The 27,436-nt window shown below is 40.8% G+C and overlaps 1 protein-coding gene across 1 annotated transcript in view; it reads right to left on the minus strand.

Moving 5' to 3' along the window:
- Positions 1-985: 985 nt before the first annotated feature.
- The window catches only part of LOC134618590 (V-set and transmembrane domain-containing protein 2-like protein), a 54,573-nt gene continuing 28,122 nt past the window's right edge, over positions 986-27,436 (minus strand). Inside the window, exons 2-4 of the mRNA XM_063464056.1 lie at positions 6,860-7,029; positions 5,012-5,056; positions 986-1,695 (exon numbers count right to left, since the gene is read on the minus strand). Coding sequence (XP_063320126.1) covers positions 1,222-1,695; positions 5,012-5,056; positions 6,860-7,029 — 689 coding nt within the window. The 3' untranslated portion in view covers positions 986-1,221. The remainder of the gene's footprint in view (positions 1,696-5,011; positions 5,057-6,859; positions 7,030-27,436) is intronic.

Raw genomic sequence — 27,436 nt, forward strand, 5'->3', positions numbered from 1 at the left:
ACATGCACTAGCTTTAATTCATATTTTACAGTCATATACACAGGGTGGGTTTAGAGGCTTGTAGTGGAGTGGATTGAGGCTTTTTTCTTTTAAAATGACTGATAAGAACTGGGCCAGAGCACTGGAATAAAAGAACTAAGCTGGGAGAGGAATACAGCCCAGCTCCTCCATAAAAGGGGGAAGTTTGTTCCACGAAGATCACGATCTGTTCCTTCTATGTATTTATAGTCAGGATTCAGAGGCACACCAAATCTGTTTAATTTAGAGGCATTGGGATTTGACCGTTTCATGGCTTTCCAATAGGGTGAGGTCCGCATGGAGCGATTTGACTGATTGATTTCTCTCAGCGCGAACAGCCATGAGTGGATCAAACCTGCAGCACGAGCGAGGGAAGGCAAATTTTCAGAGAGGCGTCATAAACTCAAAAGAGCTCTGCGGGGAGGATACAGCCCGTGTTGTTGTTGGTTTGATTTAAAATCTCTCCCTTTTCAAACTATCGATGTACTTGTGATTTAAGACTTGTGTCTGTGCTGGATAAGCACTGCTGCTCTGGGAACACAGGGAGAACACTTGTCGATGTGTGGCTGTATACTTATTGAATACACACAGAAGAGAAAAAAAAGATGTAATGAAGCTGAAAAAGATTTTCAGGGAAAGAAGTAGGCTGAGTTTCATTCAGAATACTCTCAGAATAAAAGGGAGGATTTTTTTCTACTGGGGAGAAACCCAGTTATAAAATGTACAATATCAGCCTTTCTTTTCTGAGGGTGTATCAAATGACAGAGTAAGGCAGTGAAAGAAGTATGAGCATGAAAGCAGAGTGTGTCTTTTACAGTATCTAAAGTACAAGAGTGGAACAGAGCACGGGTTAATAGTAAGACAGAAGTCTCTTTTTTTCTTTTTTTTTTAAATAATTGGTGCTGAGACCAGAACCTGTGGAGCTGCCTAGATCTACACATCAGCACCCCCCTCCCCCTTCCCACCCTTTTGCTGAATGCTGTGAAGCCAGGCTTTACAGACAGGTGAGCAGTCCAACCCAGACCCATGCACAGCGAGAAAAAGCTACATTCCCTGCACAGTTTGCAGCCCTGTGCTTAGAATAAGCCATACTGGACATTTTCTAGAGATTCTGGATTTGTGCACAGGCCTGAACTGTGTGGGAAGAATAGCTTTTTTATGCTGTGACACACATCATATTATGCAATCCTTGTGTAATGCCATCTACAGCGCACAGCTCGGTTCGTTGGTGCAGTCATTGTGGCTACTGTGGTTACTGTCCACGTCCCTCTTCCTCAGCTCTCTGCCCGCCTTGTGTTGCTGACTGCTGCTGCTGCTGCTGCCGTGGCTGTGGTGGGCAGGTGAAGAAGAGCGCTTGGCGTGCTCCTGGTGGTGCCCGTGATTCTGGTGATGGCTGTGAGCGTGCTCTTTGGTGCCACCAAGAGACTCCCCGTCGTCCCCGTCAGAGAATCCCACTCCTCTCTTGGTGTCGTCCATGGCCTCAAAGTTGTTGCTGGGGTTGCCGCTGATTACGTCGCTCTCCGGCACCACCTGCAGGTAGGCTCTGACGCGGTGGTGACGCGCGCCCTCGATGTCGCTGAAGTCAATGACGCGGCACTCGTACGTGCCCTCGTCAGACGGCTTGACTCGGGAGAGGCGGAGTTTGTGGGAGATGTTGCTTCCTACAACCTTCACAACCTGATGAAGGTAGACAGACAAAAAAACAAACAAACAAATAAAAAAAACATATATAATGTGGTTGGACTGTAACAAATATATCCAATATAACTTCCAATCAGAAGAGATTTTACCAATGAGTGGCCGTTTCAAGATAATGGCAACCCAACAATAAATGTAGTGAAGTAAAAGCTATTAGTTTGATGAATGAATGAATGAACTAACAGTCACTGTAGCTCCTGTTCATATCAGACCAAGAAAAACCTGCCATCTATTGAGAGTACTGAATTAATTAATGTTGCAATTTTCATGAGTCCCTTTAACTGGAATAGAAGGAAAATGTCATTTACTCTTTCAAAAAATGAAAAAGAGCAATTTGAAAACCCTGAAAATGATTCAACTAATATTTCAGCAAAAAGCAGCTCCAATACTGTAGCTATCTGTGCTGTCAGATCAGCTTTGTTTGGCTTTGTTCTTGTTCTGTATATACAGCTGAAGATGAGCCTTCAAAATAAAATAAAAAAAAAACAAAACACAGGAAAAGTGCACAAAACCCCCCCAAAAGGACTTTTGCTATCTCACAGACCCCGAGATGAGTTACGTTTTTACAAAATGTGCACTCACCTTCTCACTTCAACTAAGTATGGTGTGCTGTTTCTTGGCTTCAGCTATGAAGTTTTACTATTCACACGGGGCAGCTACAGCAGCGTATTAATGCCATTGTAGGTAAAATAGAAGAAGTTTGAGCGGGGTCAACATATACAGGGCTGTGCAAAAGTCCTTCATTTTTATACATTTACCTTCAAAGGAGTCAAACTTGTTGTCATATTTAAGATAGTTTTGAGTTCACAGGCTTTCTGCAGGTCTTTTAGAGTTTCTCTTTAGCTGTTTTTTTTAGTTATTTTCAGTCCAGTCCTTGTACCTGACCCTGTTCAAAGGGGTTTTTGTGTTTTTCGCCAGGCAACTTAATTTCTGAATATGTTTGCACATTTCAATAAATCGCTGCACCTATTTCTCGTTGTCTTTGTAGCAGCATACAAAGAAATGAGTGAAGAAATAAGAGGCAGCTCAAGACTTGCAGAGTACTGCATGGTCTGTGAGATTAAAGTCATCATTTTTAATGAACCTCATAGCTACCCTTTGTAAAGTGGGAACAACCTCATTACATCACACATGTGGCCCACTTGCCATTTTTATGCCTGGCCACGCAAATTACACTTCAAAATCTGACTCGGCAGTAAGGATAAACTCAGCATTTTAGTGAATCATCATATTATCATAAGCATCTGGACATGACCCTGAATTGTGCCTGTTTAGAAGAAAATAACACACTGGTCTGAATGAAATTGGCAGTGCTCCTTGTTTACTCGTAGCCTCTGTCGCGTGATGGTGATCTCACTTGCAAAATGAAGTGATGCGGCTCATTTACAAAAAGACAGTTTCTGAAACATTTCTCATAAATTTGTAACTTTAATCTCATTTGTTGACTGCAAACTTTTAAAATGTTATGAAATTTATCATTTTCTTGTAAACCTGTGCAATTTTCGGAAACACCTGTAATCTTTTCTTTTTTCTCTCTGAATTGGTTAAGTGGTTAAGATGATGGTAGATGGATGGCTCATCCAAATGTATCAGATTTCACAAAAAGGTTTTTTTTTCCCTTTGCAGTCCTGAGCCGGTTTTCCTCAGAAGAAGAACACAACACATAGAAAATCAAGACAAAAGGACATCACAGACGTGGCATTTATCTTTTCATCTAACAATCAGCGAGAATGCAAATCAGTGCATCGTTTCAAAATGTCAAATTATTACTTTGATTGTATAAGCATCCTTCTTGCATGCAAATTAGGTCAAGCCACTTAAGGCTTGCGGCTGCCTATCATACACTCGTCTGTGTTGAGAAAATGAGCTGAGTGTATTTTGAAGATAGTTAAGATGCGTGAAGTGCTGGAGGTACAAAAGCAAGATCATAGGAAGAACAGAATAAATGTGTGGTGTGGCCTGGATGCACTCTAAGGCCACGCCTCCTCCAAGCCAATCACTCAGACAAACAATCCAGGACGTCAAACGTGTTGCAAGTTCGCAGAGCTGGAGTTAAGATGATGAGAGTCTGGGGACATCTTGAAATGTGACGCACCAAGATATAAATACAACTTCATTTATCACCCACCTTCCTCCTCGTGATGCCAGTAGATGTTGGGATGTGTGCGTCGTGTGTGGCAGTGACATTTGCGCGTTTGGCTGTAAGCGTGAGCTTAATGCGTGCCGTTTGCGAGTTTGCGTCTGCATATGTGAGCATCTCATGGTGTTTTTTGTTTGACTGTATGGATGTGAGCCAGGATCCATTATATAGAGAGAGCTCATAACGATTTTGCAGCTGTGTAGCCTGCAGTGTTTTGCTCCACCCACACAAACATGCACACAGACACACAAAAGCACACAGACACACACATACACACACGGTCACAAAAACACAGCATCAGTGATTCAGCAGCAGCTAGCCTTTTGGGAGAAAGCCGAAAGGCTTTGTGCTTTTGTGTGTACATGTTTCTGCATGTTTAATGCAGCTTTATGCATCTTCTACTTCTGCACACTCACACACACGCACACACACGCGCACACACACACACACACACACACACACACACACACACACAGCTTTAAAACCCAAGAAAGTAGAACATTTTTTGGTTCATTTTTGTAATTATAAAGTCAGTGGAAAGAGATAAGGCTAGGGGAATAAGTTTATGTAGAGATAACATGCAGTCGGTCCTGCAGTCTGCTCACTTCTGCAGGTAATTAGAAAAAAGTCAAAATGTTGAGTTACTCTATACTGTCCTGCTTCTTTCAATAAAAGGCTCACCTATTTTTCCGTTTGCCAGGGGGAGTACCAGAGGAGATATAAAAAGATCTGCTGACTTCCCACCCTTCCTTTTCCACTGTGTTTTACTGAGATCTGGTGCTGCAGCCACAAAGATTCAGTAGTGTTTATTAAAATTTGTAGATGATGCCCTCAGGGGCCACTCCCCCATGGGGAGGACACTTAACCACCCACGAGCAGCAGCGCTGCCTGCTCTTTGCCTGACGCTGTGCTTCTGCAGAGCCATCGAGGTTTTTAGTGAACGTGTTAATGCACCGTCTGGAGCGTTCACCCGCCATGCGAGCTGCAACGAATGAAAATCACATCGCTGTGTGCAATACAGTATAAGCACAACATCTGTGGATCATGCAGAACAAGAAATTTAAATGTAATCATAAGCATTTTGAGTCTTCTAACACCAAGGCAAACATAACGGCTTTCTGGAGAAAATAACTGCAGATATTGTTCACAACTCACACTTATCTTTGTAGCATCCTTTGCCATCTCCTCCTCAGGAGCCACCTAGGAAAAGTGACAAACATTAGCAGAAGGATCTCAGTTTGATTGGCTTTCTAAACTAAAAGTGAAACACATGTACCAGAATACAGAACTGATTATGTTTCTTGTTGTTCTTAGTGTGCCAGTTAGATACTGAAGCCCACATACTACAGTCAATATTTCACAAACACACAAATCAACATAAAATTAGCAAGGGTTTTTTCAAGTTTTTTTGGAGGAAAACTTCAGCTGTCGTGGGACAAATACCATCATAATATGCAGTTTTGTGCAGATTTTTGGCTCCTTCTTGGTCTGTTTTATTCACAGTTACTGTATTTAGCTCAGTCTGACTCTGTCTTATCAATTCCTACATGCATCAAGAAAAACAAACCAACTGCTTAACATAGTCAGACATCTAAAAAACAAAACATATTTAATATTGAATATAAATGTGATATGGAATCTGAGTTTAAATGAGTGCTAATGTTACTCAAAGTCTAGTAGATGTGCGAGCAGCTGGTTAACACCTAATTATGTTATTGTATTGGCTTCATGTTCTTCTGCATCATTTTATTAATTTTCGCCCCCATGTGGCTAATAGAATAATTAAAGTTGTTTTAAAGACTTTAATACGAGCTAATGTGAAATCATAAGGGATATACACGTGTTGTAGGAGGGGGAGCTGGTTAAGATGAGAAAGTGTGTAAGTTAATACATCGCCTCAATATGAACAACCATACCACATGCAAGTCATTTTACTCTCATTTAAATTAGAAAGTAACTTTTTCAGCTCGCTGTAAACGAAGAATCTTATGGATGAAGTAAACAACACATATTTTTAAAGAAAGAAAGCTTTTGACATAACAGTTATCATCGATTTCAGGTCAAAAGCTATTATTATAGTTATAGATCACATATTGATGAAATGCCAATAAATACATAATAACAAATAATAAAAATAAAACATGCAAAAGTGACTGTGGGGCAAAATGGGACCAAAGCTTACTGTCTGCATGTGGCAAGCTGATCCATAAGGCCACTTTCTTTGGACTTGAGGTTGTAATTCTCTGACTATAGTTCAAGTCAAGTTAAAAAAGAAAAAGGGCTCATATTACCTCACTCTCCCATATACTCAAAAGACAATTTCTGAAGACAACTCAGAGACAGAGAGCATAAATACTTCTTTCACCTTATGAGTCCGTGGACTTAAAAACACCTGCTGTGGCAACTGCCATAAAGGTTGTTTTGAGCACTTTGGCAGGTGTTGAAATGTGTCTCTGTGGGCATATTTTAGCAATGTGATCACACAGATGTGAAACTTGACAAGTGTGTAGCTGAGGTCAAAATGAAGGCTGAGTTCCAAGATCAGTACTGGGTAAAGGACACTGGAAGAAATCGAGGCAAGGGGCTCAAAACCTGTTCCCACCTTACAAACCTGCACCCACATTAGTCTGTTTTCCTTTGCATACTTATAGTTCCTTCTTTGATTTATAATCTGTTCATTTACATGTTACAAACACATTTACTACAGTGCCAACTCTAGTGTGTGCATCAGCATCACTGGGCTGGTGGGATCCCATTGCAAGATAATCTATAATTCATCTGGAGTTGATCTTTTATTTAAATTTTTCATCTTTTTGATCATTTTGGTAACATTGTAGAAACAAGCAGTCAGGCAGTAGTGATTCAACTGAGCATTTAGATTTTCCAGGTGGCTGTGTTAACTATCCCAGGAAGGATGACCACCTGTAAACAACATCACTAAGGGTGAACATATCCTTTAAATAAAACCAAAAAAAGGAGTCAGCATTTCTGTTGTGAACTTACTTCATTAGTTGTCCAGGGCTGCCTGTGGGTCCAGTCAAGATGGTTCCTGATGTACCACCACTGGATTTCCAGTGCATAGGAAGGGGTTCCCGCTCCTCTGAATGAGCAGGCCATCTCCACATCCTGACCTCTTTGGGCAGTCATATCGTGAGGCACCTCTGTGAACATGGCTGGAGAGACACAGACATGGTTAACAAATGGTTCTAGTAGCTAGCTTTCAGTTCAGACAGAACAGCAAGCCTGAAGTGGATGCCCTTTGGAGCTTGCACCAAAACCGTAATGAGCTTTTTACAAGTGGATGACAATTTTCTTGACTTGAGCCTGGTAAAAGGGCACTTAATCACTATATATTCATTTTTTTCTGCTCGGTTTTACTCTTGTAAGGGTAGAAAATGTTCTGATCCAACATTCAGACATACAGTGAGGTTTGATTTATACATCACAAATCCAACAATCTTTCAGAGAAGAGAGAAAGTTAGAGCTTGAGACCCTTTTCTGTCAAATTAAAGTTGAGGTAGAGTGAAATCGAAGGAGGAAGTTGTTAGTGATAAGTACTCAGAAATATATTCTGAAACACTTAAATCAATTTTCAGGAAAACCCTTAAATTGCTTCAGCAAAACAGTTGATAAATCTGAGACTGGATGAGTGTAATGAGTCTGGATATTAACTGAACCAATAATACAACAGCCGTAGCATAAATCATGGAGGAAACGAGGTGAGTGCTTTCTTTGTTCCATTTTCAAGCTGCTACAGCTAAATGATAAGTGTGTGTGTGAAGGTGAGACTGATGAACGCGAACAGGCAGAATGAGTGGGTGTGTACTGAAGAAAGACCCCAAGGGTGAGGAGAAGGAAGTGGAAGTTATATTTGAAAACTACACATAAAAAATGTTAAATGTTTTGGTGTTTATGAAACCTATTGAGAGAAAAAAAGGCTTTTTTAAAACTTTTTTTTATTAACAGCCAAAACAGTGTAGCTGTGATTGCTTAAACCTTTAAAATCACAACAGTATATGAAGCAGTCATGAAACTTTATAGCTTTGTAGCTGAGATTACACAAAAGGGTGAGTCTGGGTGTGGTCCAACCCGTAATAGTGATCCAGTGGGCCACTTTACAGCAGTATCATCATATGATCGAATACGGTGTTTAACTGGGAGAAAGTATCTGCTGAGTGTGACGTGGTACATGTGAAGGATGAGGTAGGTTTAGAGGCAAGTCAGAAACTTCAAACTTCTCGTTAGGGCTGGATCTGGTGTCCCAGAATCTCCAGCAGAACCAGGCTCAGGGAGAGGCTCAGGACCCCCAACCGGTTGCAGCAAATGGCTACGCCTCACTGAACCGAAGGTTTCTTCCTGTTAAAACGGAGTTTTTACTTCCCACCATCGTCAAGCTCATAATCTGATCATTGGGGTTTTCAATCCAACAATAAACACAAATGACCTGAACTGAATATGTAAGAGTTTCCAACACATTATAAGAATAAACAGGAGAAAATGTATGCCCGCCCATCCATTTCCCTACCAGCTTTCCCCATATAGGATCAGAGATGAGTTACACCCTATCCCAGCTGTCATAGAGCAAGAGGTGGGGTACACCCTGGACGGATCAACAGTCTATCACAAGGCTGACAAAAGGAGAAAGATAACCATTCATATCTAGGGGCAATTATGAATCCCCAATTAACCTATTCCCACTAAGTGTATATCTCTGGACTTGCCAGGGTACTCAGAGAGAACCCATGCAGGCACAGAGAGAACATGCAAATGTCAGGATCCTGGGTCTCTCGACCCGGCGTTTTGAGTTCCTTGTGTCTCTTGTATTATGTTTGATGTTTAAGGTTCTCTTTGTATCTTAGTTTATTCCATAGTGTCCAGTGTTCTTAGGTTTCCTGTATTCTCTGTTTAGTTTCCTGTGTATTTAATAGGTTTCCCTCTGTGTAGCTGACCCCTGTGTCTCCCTCTGTGTGTCTAAGTGGATATAGTGATGTGAGTATTGTGCTTTGTTCCCACTCCTTGTGTTCTGTGTTTCCTCATACCGTCATGTGCTCCTCCATGTTCTCCCTCCAGGCTGTCTCTGTGTACTTCCTGTTTTACTTTGAAGGTCTGTGTCTCATGTAAGTGTATTCTGCTTTGCTTCCTTGTCTCGTCATGTCTGATTTCTCGCAGCTGTGCTCTCCTCCTGTGTCTTATTCCCCTCGTTATTCCCCAATGTATTTAAGCCCTGTGTTTCTCTGTGTCAGTGTTGCGTCCTCCCTCATGCTATGTGTTTCCTTGTCTGCCTCTTGGTGAAGTTTAGTTTATATTTTCCAGTTTGGTTTAGTCCTGTATTATTTCCGTGTGACAGCAATAAAGCTGCATTTTGAGTTATTCCCGTGTGTTGAGTTCTGCATTTTGGGTCCTCTTCCTGCCTGCGCACAGCCGAATCATGACAGCCAACTCCAATCAGAAAGACCCAACTGGCCAGTGGATTTGCTGTGAAGCAGTGTGCTAGCTACTGTCCACAGTGAAAATCAGGCAGGAGTTATTAAACTAGGCTAGCATCCTCTTTGCTTTTTAATTGTGCGGTGTTATCATATCATACTGTAATGCAGGGGTGTCAAACACCAGGCCCAGGGGCCAGTATTGGCCTGGCAAAGATTGGATGGCATTGGAAAATGTGAAGGAGGGAGTAAACTTTTTGACTTTTACCTGTATTTTCAAAGGTTTTACAACTGTTTCTATATATAAAGACCTCCCCCATGGGTATTCATACTACTCCAAAGTAATAAGTAATATATAAACAATTAGATGACAGAATATAAAGGATAGTTAGTTCACAGTTAAACTTCCTTAGACTGATGGAAAAGTGAGTTTCTTTGGTCTAAAAATCAAAGTGCGTTATATGTGTATGCCTGTGAGTCTGTCAATAGATTTTAAATATCTTTGAATTATTTAAGAAAGGTAATTTAGCAATAACTAAAGTCACTGCTGCTAGTTTGTCCATGAATGGGAAATGCACCAAATGCTAGAGAATTTTCTACAAAAATAAATTTTCAATTGTCACCCAAATTCACCTTCTGCAGGTGTTAAAGTGCATATATCTACAATCAGGCCATGGCCCTAATTTTAAATATGCAAGAGATGTGCCAGGAAAAAGTCTTTGCTATCTAAGAGTAACCATGGAGAAAAAAATTCATTCTGCCAATAAACAGAAGCAAAGACAGCCCATTGTTTTAAATAATGTGCCATGTGTAGCTGCCGTCAAAAGCAACTCTCGCATTTAAGTTCATTTTATTGGATTTAATGTTGAAACAATTAGTAGTTGAAATATTAAGAAGTAATAAATAAATAGTAATTCATGTTCTGTTCATTAGATTTATATGTTTAAATGTGTATTTGTGCTAACTGTGCAATTAGATAGGAACCTTTTCTATAGTTCCGTCTGTTGTTGCTAGGAGGGCATTTTTCTTGGCTGGCACACTCAGCAAGCTAATTAAGAGACGAGCCACGAGGTTTGCACGTCTACAGAAAGTTGTAAAAGAGTGCTTTTTTGGACTACCCCACGACGTGAGGATTAAAGTTTTTATTCCCTTTGAGTGAGGCCAATGAGGTAAATGTTTTCTTTTGTTTATTATCGCTGTATGTAAATACGCTAGTATTGCGTGATATTCTAGTGCAATTACCGCAGTGTGAAGTGTAATGTGTATTTTATTGATCGTTTTGTTGGAATGTTTTGTTTTATATAATGCTTAAGGGCTTTATTAAGAATATTCATTTAAGTTGTATCTCTTTTTAGTTCTGACGGCATTGTATCGGCTGTGGTTGGACGTCATTACATGTTAAGGCATGTCGAAGAATCCTCCTGTCCGAAATAAATGTCAGTTTAAAAACAAAGAACAAGTTGAGCTTTATTAAGACTCGAGGGGAGTAACAGTCAGAACTCATCCTGCTTCGTGCTGGAGGATAGAGAAGGAGAAAGAGGTCTGCCGCAGCGGAGCCGAGCCGACAGCCGAGCGAGCTGAGCCGAGTGGCAGCGGAGCCGAGCCGACAGCGCGCTGGGTCACGTGGTTAAGCTCGCGTCTCTCTCTCAAGCATCAAAGACACCCAAACACACACACAGACATCCCATAAGGCAACCAGAGTCCAGTGGTGCAGCTTGTTTAAGCTACAAATAAGTAACACGTTTATACAAGTTAAATGTGGAGAGTAGATTTCTTTAGCTCATCTTAAAGGGACTCTGTCAAGCAATGAAAGGGGAAGTGTGGTGGTTTTGGAGTAAAAGTTCAAGTTCATGTTATTAGTTGTTTATGCTAAGTAACTGCAATTAAGGCACGTTTAAGTTGATTATAAGGGTTTTGCTTATTTTTAAGACTGCATTAGATATTTAAAGGTCACATTATAGTATTTTGTTTGACATTGAAGGTTATGTTCTGTTTAACTACAAGTGAAAAGCAATTTATTATTTTGGTTTAAGTGATGGTGACATATATTTAAGCTGACTCTTTAAAGTAAAGCAATTTAAGTGGACCTAGGTGACTTGAGTGTAGTATAACACCTCTGACTGTCTGTGACATGGAGCAAGAAGGCTGTGACACTGAAGCTGTGGAGCAGCAAGAAGCTTTTGAAGAGCAAGAAAGTTTGCAAGAACCATGCACAAGTAAAGCTACTAAAGAAGGAAGTTTGAGGAAAAGTCAAAGAGTTAAGAAGTTCACTGAAAGGGGCCAAGCACTACATGATGAAAAGGTGAACAAGCTTCAAGCTCACTTTAAAGTCAGTTATGAAAAGTGGAAAGTTGTTGCAAAACAAGGCAAAAAAGCACTTGAAGAACCTGTTAGTGCAAAACTTAAAGAGCTTATTGACCGAGTTGAACATACCTTGGCAGAAGTGAAACAAGTTTATGATGAACTGCGCAATCATGAGACTCCTGATGCAGACACTCGCCGCAGAGTGGACACCTGTGATGCGGTTTCTCAGAAGATGATAAGGCTAACTCAAGAAAAATTAGCAGCAGAAGAAGACGAAGAACTTTCTGAGAGATTAGTTCACTGGAGTGATATAGGATCAGCATTCAATTCTGCAACCTCTCAAATATCCAAGAGTTCAAATAGCAGGCAATCAAGATGCTCAAGTAAGTTGTCTGTAAAGAGGCAAGAAGCAGCTGCAGAGCTTGCGGCTACTGAAGCAACTCTGAAGATTATGGAGGAAATGGAAAGTGAAAGAAAGGCACTTGAAATCCTTGAAGCAGAGAATGCTGAGAAACAGAAGGCCTTAGAGCAAAAGCGAAGAGAGCTAGAAAGGCTGGAAACAGTAAAGAGAATGAATGCTGCTAAAGCACGTCTGAAAGTGTACAATGAAGAAGGAAACTCAGATGAAGAAATATCAGACCTTCTGCACGAAAGGAGTAAACGGAGAAATGCCACATCTAAACCGATGACTCAGTTTGCACATTCACAACTTAATGCAAATGCAGAGCCGTTTGATATGCCACGAGCCACCTCAAGGTCACAACCAAGAGAAAGCAAACAGGAAGATAGTACCACAACATTGGCCCAAGCTCTAGCTGAATCCATTCACATAAGTCGCCTACCAGTACCAGAACCTACAGTCTTCAACGGAGATCCTCTCAAGTACAAGGATTGGAAATTATCGTTTCAAATGCTGATAGACAGAAAGAACATCCCAGTGAATGAAAAGATTTACTATCTTCGCAAGTATGTTGGAGGACCGGCGAGAAAGGCTGTTGAGAGTTATTTTCTGTTGGAAACAGAGCTTGCTTATTACTCAGCATGGAAGACTTTGGAGGAAAGATACGGAAGTTCATTTGTAATCGCCAAAGCTTTCAGAGATAAGTTGACATCATGGCCAAGGATTGGTAACAAGGATAGCGTTGAACTTCGCGAATTTTCAGATTTTCTCAGAGGATGTGAAGCGGCCATGCTTCAGGTTAAAGGTCTTGAAGTTTTGAATGACTGCAATGAGAATCAGAGAATGCTAAGCAAGCTACCTGATTGGTTGTCAGCGAGATGGAATCGAAAGGTCATTGAAATTGAAGAGCAAGATGGTTCTTTCCCAACATTTAGCCACTTTGTTGACTTCATTGCGAGAGAGGCCAAGATTGCGTGCAATCCTGTAACATCGCTTCATGCACTCAAAGCAGGTGACTCAGAGAAAACGAAATCATCCAAGACAAGAAGTGTTGGAGCAAAGGTGCTAGCGAGTGCTGCAGAAGAGACGTCCAACACAAAAAAATGTGTGTTTTGTGAAAACTCAAATCATAGCATTCACACATGTAGGAAGTTTATGGACAAGGTCTTGAGTGAAAGAGTCAAGTTTGTGCAAACCAAGGGACTGTGCTTTGGATGTCTAGGCTTTGGACACCAATCAAAGAAATGTGAAAAGAGAAAGATGTGTGACACATGTAAAGGGAAACACCCGACATGTTTGCATGAAGAACGAGACAAATCCTCAAGGACAAGGAAAAAGAAAGAAAGTGACAAGGAACCACAAATGAAAGAGATGGAAGACAATAAAGAGAGTAGAGAAACCAAACCCAAGGAAGCACCAAGTGAAGCAATATCAAACCGTGTGATTCAAAGTGACAGAAGTAATCTCACATCTACAATCATTCCAGTTTGGTTATCCACAACCAGCAATCCTGAACATGAGATTCTTCTCTATGCTCTTCTTGATAGCCAAAGTGACACGACATTCGTCTTGAAAGACAAGGCAGATGCTCTGGATGCAGAGAAGAAATGTGTGCAGTTAAAGCTCTCGACAATGTCTTCTAAAGATACTTTAGTACCAAGTCAAAGGTTGTCTGGATTACAGGTCAGAGGTTTCTATTCTTCAAGGAGAATTCCTCTTCCTGTGACATACACAAGAGAGTTTATTCCTGCGAATTTGAGTCATATTCCCACACAAAGGACAGCAAGAGCGTGGCCACACTTAGAGCACCTGGCTGAAGAAATTGCTCCACTGATTGAATGTGAAGTAGGCCTGCTCATTGGTTACAATTGCTCACAAGTGTTGGTACCCAGAGAAGTTGTGGCAGGGAAAGATAATGAACCTTTTGCCCAAAGAACAGACCTTGGCTGGACAATAGTTGGAGGAACTAATCCATGTGTTGACTATGGGGACGTCATAGGATGTAGCCACAAAATCATTGTCAAGGAAGTGACACCCAGGCAGTCAGCTGAGCAGTTGGTCGAAGAAGTCCAATACATCTGTCGCACACAAGTCAAAGAGGTGGTCACATCCGCAGATGTTATTAAAGTGCTCGAGTCCGACTTCAATGAAAGAAAGGTGGAAGACTCACACTTCTCACAAGAAGATTTAAGGTTCATCTCCATAATGGAAGAAGGAGTGAAGATGAAAGCAGATGGACACTGTGAGTTACCTTTGCCATTTAAGGAAGACAGACCAAGTCTGGCAAACAACCGGAGCTGTGCAGAACACAGACTCAAATATTTGAAGAGAAGATTTAAGAAGGACAACCAATACCACAAAGACTACACAGAGTTCATGAAAGAGACTATAGAGCGTGGTGATGCAGAAAGAGTTCCCTCTGTAGACCTGGACAAAAGCCCTGCCTGGTACATTCCACACCATGGAGTGTATCATCCACAAAAGCCTGGCAAAATAAGAGTGGTGTTTGATTGTTCAGCAAAGTACGAAGGAGCGTCCTTGAACGACTACCTGCTTACAGGGCCAGAGTTAACCAACTCTCTGGTGGGGGTCCTGTGTCGATTTCGCAAAGGTCCAGTTGCAGTGATGTGCGACATTGAGCGCATGTTTCATCAATTCAGAGTCACAGAAGAAGATCAAGATTACTTTCGCTTCTTGTGGTGGGACAATGGAGACTTCAACTCTGCTCCATCTGTCTATCGCATGCGCGTACACCTGTTTGGAGCTGCTTCTTCCCCTGCCTGTGCGAACTTTGGTCTCAAGTATATTGCTGCACAAGGTCAAGGCCAGTTCAGTGAAGCTACCATAAGATTCATTGAGCGAAATTTTTATGTGGACGATGGTCTTATCAGTTTCCACTCAGAAGAAGAGGCAATTCGTTTGGTGAAGGAAGCAAAGGAACTTTGCAGCACAGGAGGCTTGCGACTTCACAAGTTTGTTTCAAACAGTAAGCAAGTACTTAATTTGCTGCCGGAAGAAGATTGTGCAGAAACAGTAAGAAAAGACTTGTCACTGGGCGAGCAACAAATTGAAAGAGCCCTAGGTGTCAAATGGTGCATCGACTCAGATCATTTCCAGTTTCGAGTAGTTGTGAACGAGCAGCCACTTTCCAGAAGAGGAGTGTTGTCCACGGTAGCCTCTATTTACGATCCACTTGGCTTTGTGGCACCTTTTGTTCTACTTGGGAAGCAGATACTACAGCAGATGTGTCGTGAGAAAGCAGATTGGGACGAACCACTCACAAGCGATCTGAAGTCACGGTGGGAGTCCTGGTTGTTGGATCTAAAAAATCTAGCAGATGTCAAAATTGACAGATGTTACGTGCCAAGAGATTTTCAACCAGTTCAGCAGTACGAGCTTCACCATTTCTCAGACGCAAGTGTTTCAGGGTATGGTGTTTGTACGTACCTGAGAGCTGTCAGTGAAGCAGGACAAGTTCACTGCTCTCTTGTCTTTGCCAAGTCCAGAGTAGCACCCACGAAGGTTACTACGGTGCCAAGATTGGAGCTGTCTGCAGCAGTTGTAGCAGTGCGGATTAGTGACATGCTCAAAGCAGAGTTGGAGCTAGAAGACGCCCAAGAATTCTTCTGGACAGATTCTCAAGTTGTCTTGGGATATATCAACAACGATGCAAGACGTTTCCATGTTTTCGTTGCAAATCGCATTCAGCGTATTAAGGAAAGCACTCAACCGATGCAATGGAAGTTTGTGGCATCAGATCTCAATCCAGCTGACCATGCGTCGCGCGGACTGAAGGCCAAAGACCTTATTACCTCCAACTGGTTTAGCGGTCCAAGTTTTCTTTGGCAAAAGAAACTTCCCCACGGAGAAGTCGAGGTGGGAAAACTTGATGCAGAGGATCCAGAAGTACGCAAAGCTGGTGTACTCCATACAACTACGGAAACAGATTCTTTGGCAGAACGTTTTCGGAAATTCTCCAGTTGGTCAAGGTTGGTCAAAGCGATGGCAAGACTTCTCAGATTTGTGAAAGAGTTTAAGGGCTTGGAAAGGAGAAGCAATAAAGCCACTAGCCTTGAAGAAAGGAGAGAAGCTGAGCTTAAAATCATATCCATTGTACAAAGATCAGTCTTCTGCAAGGAGATCAAAGCACTTCAAACGCGAAAGGATCTACCCAAGGACAGAACAAATAGACTCTATCGACTTGATCCCTTCCTGGATGAGAAGGGTGTTCTTAGAGTGGGAGGTAGATTAGAGCGTTCTACATTGCAGCCACACGTCAAGCACCCAGTCATCTTACCAAAGACTTGCCATATCGCAAAGTTACTGATTGATCACTATCATCAGCGAGTGAAACATCAAGGACGGGGCATGACGATGAATGAGCTGAGATCAAATGGAATATGGATACTAGGATGCAGTCAAGCAGTATCATCCTTTATCCACAACTGTGTTAAGTGCAGGAAATTCAGACGTCGAGCAGAAGAGCAAAAGATGGCAAACCTACCAAGTGAGAGAATGGAGACAACTCCTCCCTTCACATATTGCGGGATGGATTGTTTCGGCCCGTTCTACATTAAAGAAGGAAGAAAAGAACTGAAGCGTTACGGGCTTCTGTTTACCTGTCTATGCTCTCGTGCGGTGCACATAGAGCTACTCGATGATATGTCAACCGACGCTTTTCTAAACTCACTGCGTTCTTTCATCGCTTTGCGTGGGAATGTACGTCAGTTGCAATCAGATCAAGGCACCAATTTTGTTGGAGCCAGACGTGAGTTTCTGGAAGCAGTAAAGGAAATGGATCAGGAAAGTCTGAAACAGCTAGGCTGCGAGTTTGTGATGAATCCTCCCTCTGCCAGTCATATGGGCGGAGCCTGGGAAAGGCAAATTCGTACGATCCGAAGTGTATTGACAACCATTCTGGATCAGTCATCCAGATCATTGGACAGTTCATCTCTAAGAACCTATCTTTATGAAGTGATGGCGATAGTTAACAGCAGACCTATCACCCCACATCTACTCAACGATCCTACTGGACCTCAGCCACTTACACCTAATCTTCTGTTGACCATGAAGTCGTCAGTAATACTGCCACCACCAGGAGACTTTGTAAAGGAAGATTTGTATCTTCGCAAAAGATGGCGTAGAGTCCAGTACTTGGCCAATGAGTTTTGGCACAGATGGAAGAAAGAGTACTTATTGAGCCTACAACAAAGACAAAAGTGGCACAAAACAAACAGAAATGCAAAGGTCAATGACATAGTGATCGTACAAGATGACCAAGCATCAAGAAACGACTGGAAGTTGGCCAAAGTTGTTGCCATACACCCGAGTGAAGATGGATGTATACGCAAGGTACAACTGTTAATGAGTGACTCATTGTTAGATGACCATGGAAAGAGACTGAGTAAACCAGTTCTACTTGACAGACCTATACACAAGACTGTGACACTATTAGAAGCAGATTAGTTTACATTTCATAAGTTCATGGGTGAAAATCACAAGTGATTTGGTGGGAGTGTAGCTGCCGTCAAAAGCAACTCTCGCATTTAAGTTCATTTTATTGGATTTAATGTTGAAACAATTAGTAGTTGAAATATTAAGAAGTAATAAATAAATAGTAATTCATGTTCTGTTCATTAGATTTATATGTTTAAATGTGTATTTGTGCTAACTGTGCAATTAGATAGGAACCTTTTCTATAGTTCCGTCTGTTGTTGCTAGGAGGGCATTTTTCTTGGCTGGCACACTCAGCAAGCTAATTAAGAGACGAGCCACGAGGTTTGCACGTCTACAGAAAGTTGTAAAAGAGTGCTTTTTTGGACTACCCCACGACGTGAGGATTAAAGTTTTTATTCCCTTTGAGTGAGGCCAATGAGGTAAATGTTTTCTTTTGTTTATTATCGCTGTATGTAAATACGCTAGTATTGCGTGATATTCTAGTGCAATTACCGCAGTGTGAAGTGTAATGTGTATTTTATTGATCGTTTTGTTGGAATGTTTTGTTTTATATAATGCTTAAGGGCTTTATTAAGAATATTCATTTAAGTTGTATCTCTTTTTAGTTCTGACGGCATTGTATCGGCTGTGGTTGGACGTCATTACATGTTAAGGCATGTCGAAGAATCCTCCTGTCCGAAATAAATGTCAGTTTAAAAAAAAAGAACAAGTTGAGCTTTATTAAGACTCGAGGGGAGTAACACCATGCATCATATGAAAGAGTCTTTGAAGACAATATGAGGCCGTCTGTCCAAATGTTCAAGCTAAACTGGAATTGAATTGATCAACATGAAAATGATACTAAGCATAGTAAATTTGCCAAGGAATGGCTCAAAAAAAGAGGGTTATGGAAATGGCCGATTCAAAGCCCGGCTGAAAGCTCGGGAGTCATTAAAAATATATTTCACACTGTTTAAACATTAAAACAAGGGAAAACATTCACACATGAACACAAGAAAACAAGAATCTTACATCATTTTTATTCTTCATCCCTTTCCTTTCACATACTCCCACCAAAAAAATCAAAACAAAACTCAACAGGCAGCGATCAATCACACCAGAGATGTCTACTACTGAGCTCAAAATGTGAAAGAAACGCAACACTGAATTCGTTGCTTGCGTCTACATCACTGCCGAATTTCAGCATTGTCTACAACACTTTTCATTTATCATGCAGGAATTAGGAGTTTTCCTTCAAACCGTAAACTTCAGTAAACTTTAAAAAATCTCCACCTTTGAAAGTGCCCCTACCAAGATTTGTCCAGCTTAATCACTCAATAAGACTGAGTGAAATCAGTGCCAACTAAGTGCCGATTTTCATCTCGGTTCATAGATTAATCTCGCCCGTTCAACCAGTGAGGCTGCGCTATGGATCCGTCTTGTATTACGAGAGCGGTACAAGCCTTGAGTCATATATCCCTCTTGTACATTGATCAAATCTGCTTGTATTTTTCATTTGTGAAACCCGAAACACACCAGGTATCGATTTGACATTACACAGCCGGAGTCAGCAACAATGCCCGTGGCCCTTCTCTTGTAGATAATATTCAAAGCTGGGACATAAAGAACGGTGGAAGATAGAGCCTTTGAATTTGTTTTCAGCAATGATAATCTATCTTTTCCCACTTAGCTGTGAAGCCCACAATGCAAAATCCTTGGGCATTTTTGGGTGGGAAGGAGGCTTTCATGCTTCCCAAATTATAAAACCACATGAAAATGTGATAGTCATCAGCAGTTTATTATAATGTAAGAGAGATAATTCTCACCCAGTAATTTACAAAACCCACACAGCAGATGCTAATTTGATAGCATGATGTGCTGTTTCTCAGTCTGCCTCATCCAGTAAAATGTCTCTTTTCTTAATTGCAATATTTCCCGCACCTGTTTAAGACTTTAAAAGCAGCTTTTAAAATGCAACAAATCTGAAGAAAATCTCACATATTATCATGCTGAATTTAATTATCTTCTGCTACTCTGCAAATCTGAACAATTCTCCTGTAATGATGATTCAAACTTGTGGCTCTCTAATGCTGTATCTCTTATTAATAGCCATTTATAATCACTGCATTGTTGAAGCCATAAAAGGCAGTGATGAGTTAGGTCTGCTCACCCCTAAGCATTATTATTATCCGCGAGATAAACGACGGAAGGCTCTCGGGCGACTGCTGCAAGTCGGTGCTTAAAAGCTACGGCTGCCAAGTCACACTCCGTGTCAGCCCTGTTACCACAGGAGGACGGAGAGATGGACAGACAAATTAACGGGGACTGAGAAGAAAAGGCTGCGTGTGTTTGCGCAGTCATCGAGAAAATAAATCATCACCAGAGATCAAATTAACGAGTGATGTTTGTGAGAATGTGGCTCTGTGTGTTTGTATATGGGAAGAATTAATATGAGATTCGATGTGTGTGAGACAGAGGGAGAGGGACAGGAGAGGAGGAGGAGGAAGGTGGAGGACAGCGTGTGAGGCAGCAGATAGCTTGGAGTGGAGAAAGCTGCAGAGGCGCCTGCTATTGTTTATTTCTTTGAGAAGTGGAATGTGGTAATTACAGTGGTGATAAGAGGGGAGCAGGAAATGTTCCTTTGTAGCGTACTTACTCCGGCCAACCTAACGTCTATCTTACACTCCTTATAAGCTTGTTTACACGGATGAGATCTGCCTAGGTGACACTTTTCAGAATAGTGAAATTTTCGAGAGAAAGGAAGGAAATTGTTTTCTGTTTTGTTGAAAGAACCATAAATATAAAATTTCTTAAGTCAAGAAACTACCTTTCACACTTGCTGCTACCCTTCTGTTATAGATCACACTCATCTCCACCCTGCCTGCACGTACTTCTTCACCTCTCTTGTGCTCTGTCCATTGCTTTCCACAAGAAGGATGTAAATTCAAGGAGAAGAGATACAGGAGGTTCTAAGATGAGTTATTGCAAAACAAATTACATTTTCTGATTATTTACTTCCTCTCTGGACAGAATTCTTTTAGTAAATTTGGTTTATGGCTTGTCTTATGTATAGCATTCAGAAGAGATATAATCATACCCTGCAGGCGCCATGTCAATAAAGTCATTATAAGAGTTCACAGTATCTCCTTATGTTTTTACTGTGGAAATGAAGAAGGAAGAAAATAAGTCAAGAGCTAAGACACTGGGACTGCGTTGGAAGATGATGGTTTTTGCTTTGGAAATGCTGATTTTCTCAGTGATTGGTGCCAGCTAGCTGTTTTCAGCTCCAATATGTTCACCAATACTACCTGCCCAGCACCAAACAGGAGGCAGATAATGTTAGATTAAATGTCCAATGTGGCAGTTCTCTGGAAGAAAATGGCCTTGTTGGTGCCAGATGTCACTGGGAGAATGGCCAGACTGCTCTGAACGCACAGCACGTTGGAGCAGATGGGCTACAGCAGCAGAAGACCAAACCAAGTGCCACTCCTGTCAGCTAAGAAGAGAAAACTAAGAATACCATTCCCACCAGTTCACCAAAACTAATCAACAAAAGTCTGGAAGAATGTTGGAGGGCCCGATTAGTCTTGATTTCTGCTGCGACATTGACATGTTAGGGTCTAACATGATCTTGACGTAACCAACAACATGGATCTATTATGCCTTTGCTGGCGAGGTGGTGCAATGGCGCAGAAGATACTTTCTTGGCATACTTTGGGTCTCTCAGTACCAACTGATGCCTCCATCAGAATAATGTGCCCTATGTCACACAACTCAAATCATCCTAAAAATTTTTTGAAGATGACAATGAGTTTAATGTACACAGATTTCAATCCAACAGAGCACATTTGGGATGATTTGCTTCATAGATGTGCAGCTGACAAATTTGCAGCAGCTGTATCATATGGATTAAAATCTCTAAGGAATGTTAAATTTATACCATGAAGAATTAAAGAACTTTTGTGGGCAAAAAAGTCCGATCCAGTCAGTTGTATAATTTGCTACTTGACTTTTGATACTAAGTTTAGCTCTGTTACTGGTACTCTACAAAACTCATTAACGCATTCACATCTTTTCTAGTAAACCTACAGAAATAGAAAACGAGATAAGCTGACAGCGCATAAATTTGGGAGGCTTTAACAACCATCCAGCAGCAGGTATAGGCTCCACAACTGCACAGACTCAGATCCTGACCTACAGTGCACAGTTTAAAAAGTGACTCCTGAATCTAGCAGTGGATATTAGCTCTAGAAAATGGTTATTTTTATCATTTGTTACTGTTTGTATACATAAATTCTTAACCTTTCTAAAAGCTGTGTGTCTAAGGCTTGCCAATGGGGAACCGTGCAGCTGCACATATGCTTTGCTCCAATTATAGTTGGAGATTTGGAGGGTAAACAGACCAAAGCAGGCATAAATCTAATAACCACAGCAAAAAAATTCACAATTTACAGCACAGTAACGCACTTTAAAGAGATACAAGTGAAGTGAAGAACAAAAATGTAATCATTCTTAAATTTATTTATTTATGATCTTTGTCTCAAAAGAGAGGCCAAACCACAACTCTGACAAGCTCTGAGGACTACACCTGGAGTGACTGTGAATTCAAGAGCAGTCATATTTAAATCCAAGCAGAGTACACAGGTAAAACTTTTTGCTGTTCACTTCTCCTCTTCTCCACACCTCAAAAAGAAAAAAGAAAAAAAAAATCACTTTCCAAGGGCTCATATGTTATTTCACAGCTGCCTAACAAGGATATTGAGAGACCCGTCATGCATTTGCTTCTGTGCATTTCGCCCGCAGCCTTGTGTAACCCTCTCTCACTCCTCATAGCTTCCACAACGCATTGGTGCAACAGTCGAGTTTTTTTTAATACATAAGGGCTTTGGCAACACTGAGCCTCTCTGTGCCTTTTCTGCTCACGATCTGAATCCATCATGATCGGGCAGCTGGCGGCATCAGCCTCTGAATGTCAATGCTGCTCAGTGTGCGAGATGGCTGGTGGTGCATCGTGCCGCGTACAGTGCTCTCAAGAGCTTTTCAGCATCTTGAAATGGCTTCATAACAGTTAAGCAAGTGGTTACAATGTAATGTGGCTCACAGCCTATTAGAATGGTAATTAAACTGATGTATGTGCATCTTCCATTACACACAGAAAAAGAAGGGTTACATTGCCGTGTTGCCCAGCTACATTTCTGCAAAAATAGAATTACATTTTCATTACAACAGTAACTTAGTTAATAATCCCCAATGGATGCATACACATCCAAATGTGAATCTATTTGTAGTTGCTAGTTTTAGTGGTGCTTTAATCTGCTGGTTAAATGGATGAAATTAAACATCACAGTGCTATTCATTTTTGTGCAGTGGATGCTTTATGCTTAGCTGTAGACTGAAAGATACCCCTACAGCCAGATGACAGTGACTTGGCCTTCTGGTGGTTAAATATAGTTATTTTTATTGCTCTGTGGGGCTGTATGCCTGGTGTTGCTGTCATGTTGGGAAGTGAACTTAAATAAATCAGATGTCTCTGCGATGGTATTGAATGATGGGGAAGAATTTCAAGAACTGAAGAGCATAAAAGTTTTGAAAAATATGTTATAGAGGAGACCTTTTCTTCTCCTCTTCTCAAGAGGATCACGGGTTCAGCAAGAGCTGGTTAGAGTTAATCTTTTTCAAGGACTCTTGAAAAGACAGATGATGTCAGATCTGCTGCCATAAACTTAAAATGTGTCTTTTCCTAAGACCTGCTGCTGTAACACTATGTTATGCATTCATTTTGATTTCTGTTATTGGAAACACACAAACAGCTTTACCTTCAGTATCACGTGTCCACATGCTTATCTGACTTTAGCAAATAGTACAGTAAAACAGGCTTTATATTTTGCATATGTTTTTCTTTTGATATGAAGGATAAGGTTTGTAATGCCTGTTACAAGGTGCCTCCAGTAAGTCAAAATTTCCATTAAACAAAAATGATTAAAAATGATTAAATAGCTGTTCCATGGATTCCAATCTATGTGTTTCCTATTTTGTTTGGAAGTTTACCCTTTACCTGTACACACCTTACACATTACTGTAGCAAGGTAAAAAATTAAATGACCAGAGGCTAGACAAGGTGGAAGAAATGATAAATATACAGTTATATACATTCTGCTTTTGGCTCTAGCTTGGTTTCCAACAGCCCATATTAGCAGAAAGTATTTGACTTTGTTGTTGATGTTGTCTTTCTGTCATTTGTTTACACTGAGAACTGTGTCAACATAAACCAAAACAATGAGCTAAAAGAGGTTAAAATGAAATGATCTGTACTACACACCAGTCCTGGGTTGTGCGTGCATATGGAATTTTGTGTTGTATGCTCTTATGCCCAAAATCTATTGTTTCTGTATTCTATGTACAGCAACACTGCACAACCGCAGTGGCACACAATGCACACATGTGTATTGTCTGTGTCTGTGTGGACCTTCACCACCCTTGGCTTTGCCAGCTCCTCCATTTGAGATCAGTTTCCTGCTGTTTTGGCCTAAATCCCAGCTGCCGGCCCGCCTCCCCACAGCGCAGGTCAAACACTGTTTTCCCTCTTAATCAAATGAAAAAGGTTAAAAGGAGAACATGGCTTCCTGAGCCAGAGGGTTCAGCCAGAACACCAAGGACAAGTCATCTTTTTCCTGTAATTCAACACAACAAAAGGTGGCACCTCGGCACAAGAAATTATTACCACATCATCACTGAGCGATTATTTCTTCACAAAAACACAATGAGAGCAGAGAGTTCAGAATAACAACTAAGCCCTTGTATTACAAAGCAGTGTGAGATGAATGCGCTTAAAGCATCTCTTGTTTCACCACATGTCTGAGAGCAACAGCAGGCGAGTGAAGAGGCTCACTTCTATGGAGTACGAGAAACATGAATAGCAATATACTGAAATACCCTGTATTGTCATTGCTAACGGGATCAGCTAGCTATGGCATTTACCATCTAGAACGGTTTGATTTAATCCAGTCATTCTGATGTCACCTCAATCTTCTTTTCACATAACATGTACCAGATACACCAGATTTAGAAGCAACCTTTCTTTCTGCAGAATTTATAGAAAAATCAACTCTCCAGCTTCCTTGTTTTATCTCCATTAATAATAACGACAATAAAACAGCCACAGGAATCAGATTCCTCATCCCGAAGACGGCTTATTTTGCTCTGGACTGCATCGCTCGTCTTGCTCAGAGCCTCCGTTTGGAACAATAAGAAATTCAGGACTTGAGCTGGAGCTATTTCTGTCTTCTCTGCTATGCATAAAAACATGCAGCCTGTAAGGTGCTGTATGATTTCTCTTCTCTTCATTGGGAACCCTGAGAGGCACAACCAGCTTCAAGTCAGTTATAAATGATTGTCTCATGGACCCAGTGAAGATGGAGACTAATGAGGTAAAAATATCTATTATAATTGATCGTGGTTGCATACACATCCCATAAAGATAAAGTTGCCCTATTTACCTCTTTATCTGTATCTTTATCTGGATGTCTATTTGTTGTATTTTTATCTCCACTATATTTTCTGCCGCTGTGACAACTTAAATCCCCACTGGGTTTATTTATATCCATTCTTGCAAAACAATCTATCCACTGCTTACACTGTAAGCAGAGTATTTTCCAGCATGAAACTGTTATTTTACAGTTTACCAACTGTAATCTACAGGAAAATCCTACAAACAACAATTTGTAGGACGTCATCAAATACATTTCTTACAGTATTCAAGTAAAGTGTATAATAGAGAAGTGTTACTTAACAATTAGGTCCCTAAGTACTTAAGCACAATTTTCGTAATTCTGCTTGCATATACCATCACAGTGGATTTGACATGAATCAATATGTGTTTGAATGGCAGACTTTCAGCTTTAATTTAAATCATGAACTTATTAAGTATTACAATCATTTTATTCATGCAGCTTTATGGGCAGGTGAGGCCTGTTCCCTTGTTATTCCATAACAAATTAAGCACATTTAAGAAATAGAAAATACTTCAAATGCACATTTTGACTGCAAATGAAAGAGGCCAGCAGCAATAGGTTGAAAAGTTAAACCAATCAGAGAAACAACAAACATTTTTAGGAGTGGTCAGTTCAGCAGTTCTGCCAGTGGAATCAGATCACTTGTGTTTATTGATAATGTGCTCATAGAAGTAGCAGGATGAATTCTGAAGTGCACAGGTCTATACTCTGATTCAACCACCCCTGCAAAACTGGGATTCACAGAACAATGCAAAAATGGCTTTAATCTGTTTTAATCCCAGGTAATGCAACACTTCAGTCACATCTTTATTTGTTTGTTATTTAAAAAAAAATACAAAAATCATTAAGACTTTTTCAAGTAACAAGTAATGTAAGGGATTACTATTGCAGAAAAGATTACTGTTACTAACCACACTGTGTTACTGCGTTACTAAACCGCGATTTTCTTTGTGAGAGTGTCTCATGACAATGACTTAAGCGCGAGCGACGTTCGTGGTAACAAACGTGTGCAGATCAACAATAGATAATATACAGAGTGCGGGAAAGAGTACTACCATGCAGCGTTTAAAACGTGGAAGTACTGACCTTACTTTGAGTTTGATTCCGTAAAAAATGACAAAGACATTAATAATAATAATGGATTGGATTTATATTCAAGGCACCCAGAGCGCTTTACAATGCCACTATTCATTCACTCTCACACACTGGTGGAGGCAAGCTACAGTTGTAGCCACAGCTGCCCTGGGGCAGACTGACAGAAGCGAGGCTGCCATATCGCGCCATCGGCCCCTCTGGCCATCACCAGTAGGCGGTAGGGTAAAGTGTCTGACAACGACCAGGACAGAGAGCCCGGGGATCGAACTGGCGACCTTCCGGTTACAGATGCGCTTCCCAACCCCCTGAGCCGCTATACACTGAGTGGGAAGAGAATGTATTTTTACAGCAAAAAAACCCATCTAAACTTCTGAGCAAGTACCTAGCACACTGCCACGGGAATGTGAAATTCACAGAGAAACTCCCGTATCCCCCCACTGACATGACCGCTGCAGCACCGGGCAAACCACCGACTGCTCCACTTCTGCTAAACAGGTGAAAATAGATTTAAGAGTGACAGGACTCAGTGCTGCTGAGTCTTTGATTTAATTTATTTTCTGCTGTGTTTTACTTGCATCTATTTGAAAGAGTGAGTGTAAACAAAGAAAAAAAATACTTTATTTTATATGCTGGAATATGCAGAAAATAGGTTTAAATGCTAAACAAATTTCTTCAAGTCAAAGACTGTTGCATATAATTTAATATTTGCTTGATGCGATGTGCATGAAGTTAAAACATTAAAACTAATAAAACAAGTTTTAAAAAGAGACTTTTTTTTCGTTTGATTACATTTTATATGAAAAAGTAGAACTGGGCTGAAAGGTCTGCTGCTTTATTACCTATTCAGGTTGTGTATCATGTTTTTAAAAAGTAACTAAGTAACTAATTATTTTTGAAAATAAGTAATCAGTAAAGTAATGGGATTACTTTTTTGAAAAAGTAATCAGTAATTAGTTACTAATTACTTTTTTCAAGTAACTTGACCAACACTGGTGTGTATACAGTAGGAATATGCACAAATGAATGTGAGGTTGACAACAGGGATGTAGATAGATAGTCTGAGAGACGGGGACATGCAAGAAAAAGAGTCAGAGAGAGCAAACAGGAAGTTTACTTCTAAAACCCTTTAAAATGCACAAAAGAGGAGGGAAACATTTGTTTTGATGGGCCAGATGATGCTCAAAATTGCACATGTAATTTTAAAACTTTGTCTACGGCAATGTCATCATCACATTACTATAAATCAGGGGTAGGGAACTCCAGGCCTCGAGAGCCGGTGTCCTGCAGGTTTTAGAACTAATCAAATGATTAGTTCTTTACCAGACCTCTGGAGAACTTCAAGACATGTTGAAAAGGTCATTTAGCCATTTGAATCAGCTGTGTTGGATCAAGGACACATCTAAAACCTGTA

The sequence above is a fragment of the Pelmatolapia mariae genome, linkage group LG20 (assembly GCF_036321145.2).
Source record: "Pelmatolapia mariae isolate MD_Pm_ZW linkage group LG20, Pm_UMD_F_2, whole genome shotgun sequence".
NCBI lineage: Eukaryota > Metazoa > Chordata > Actinopteri > Cichliformes > Cichlidae > Pelmatolapia > Pelmatolapia mariae.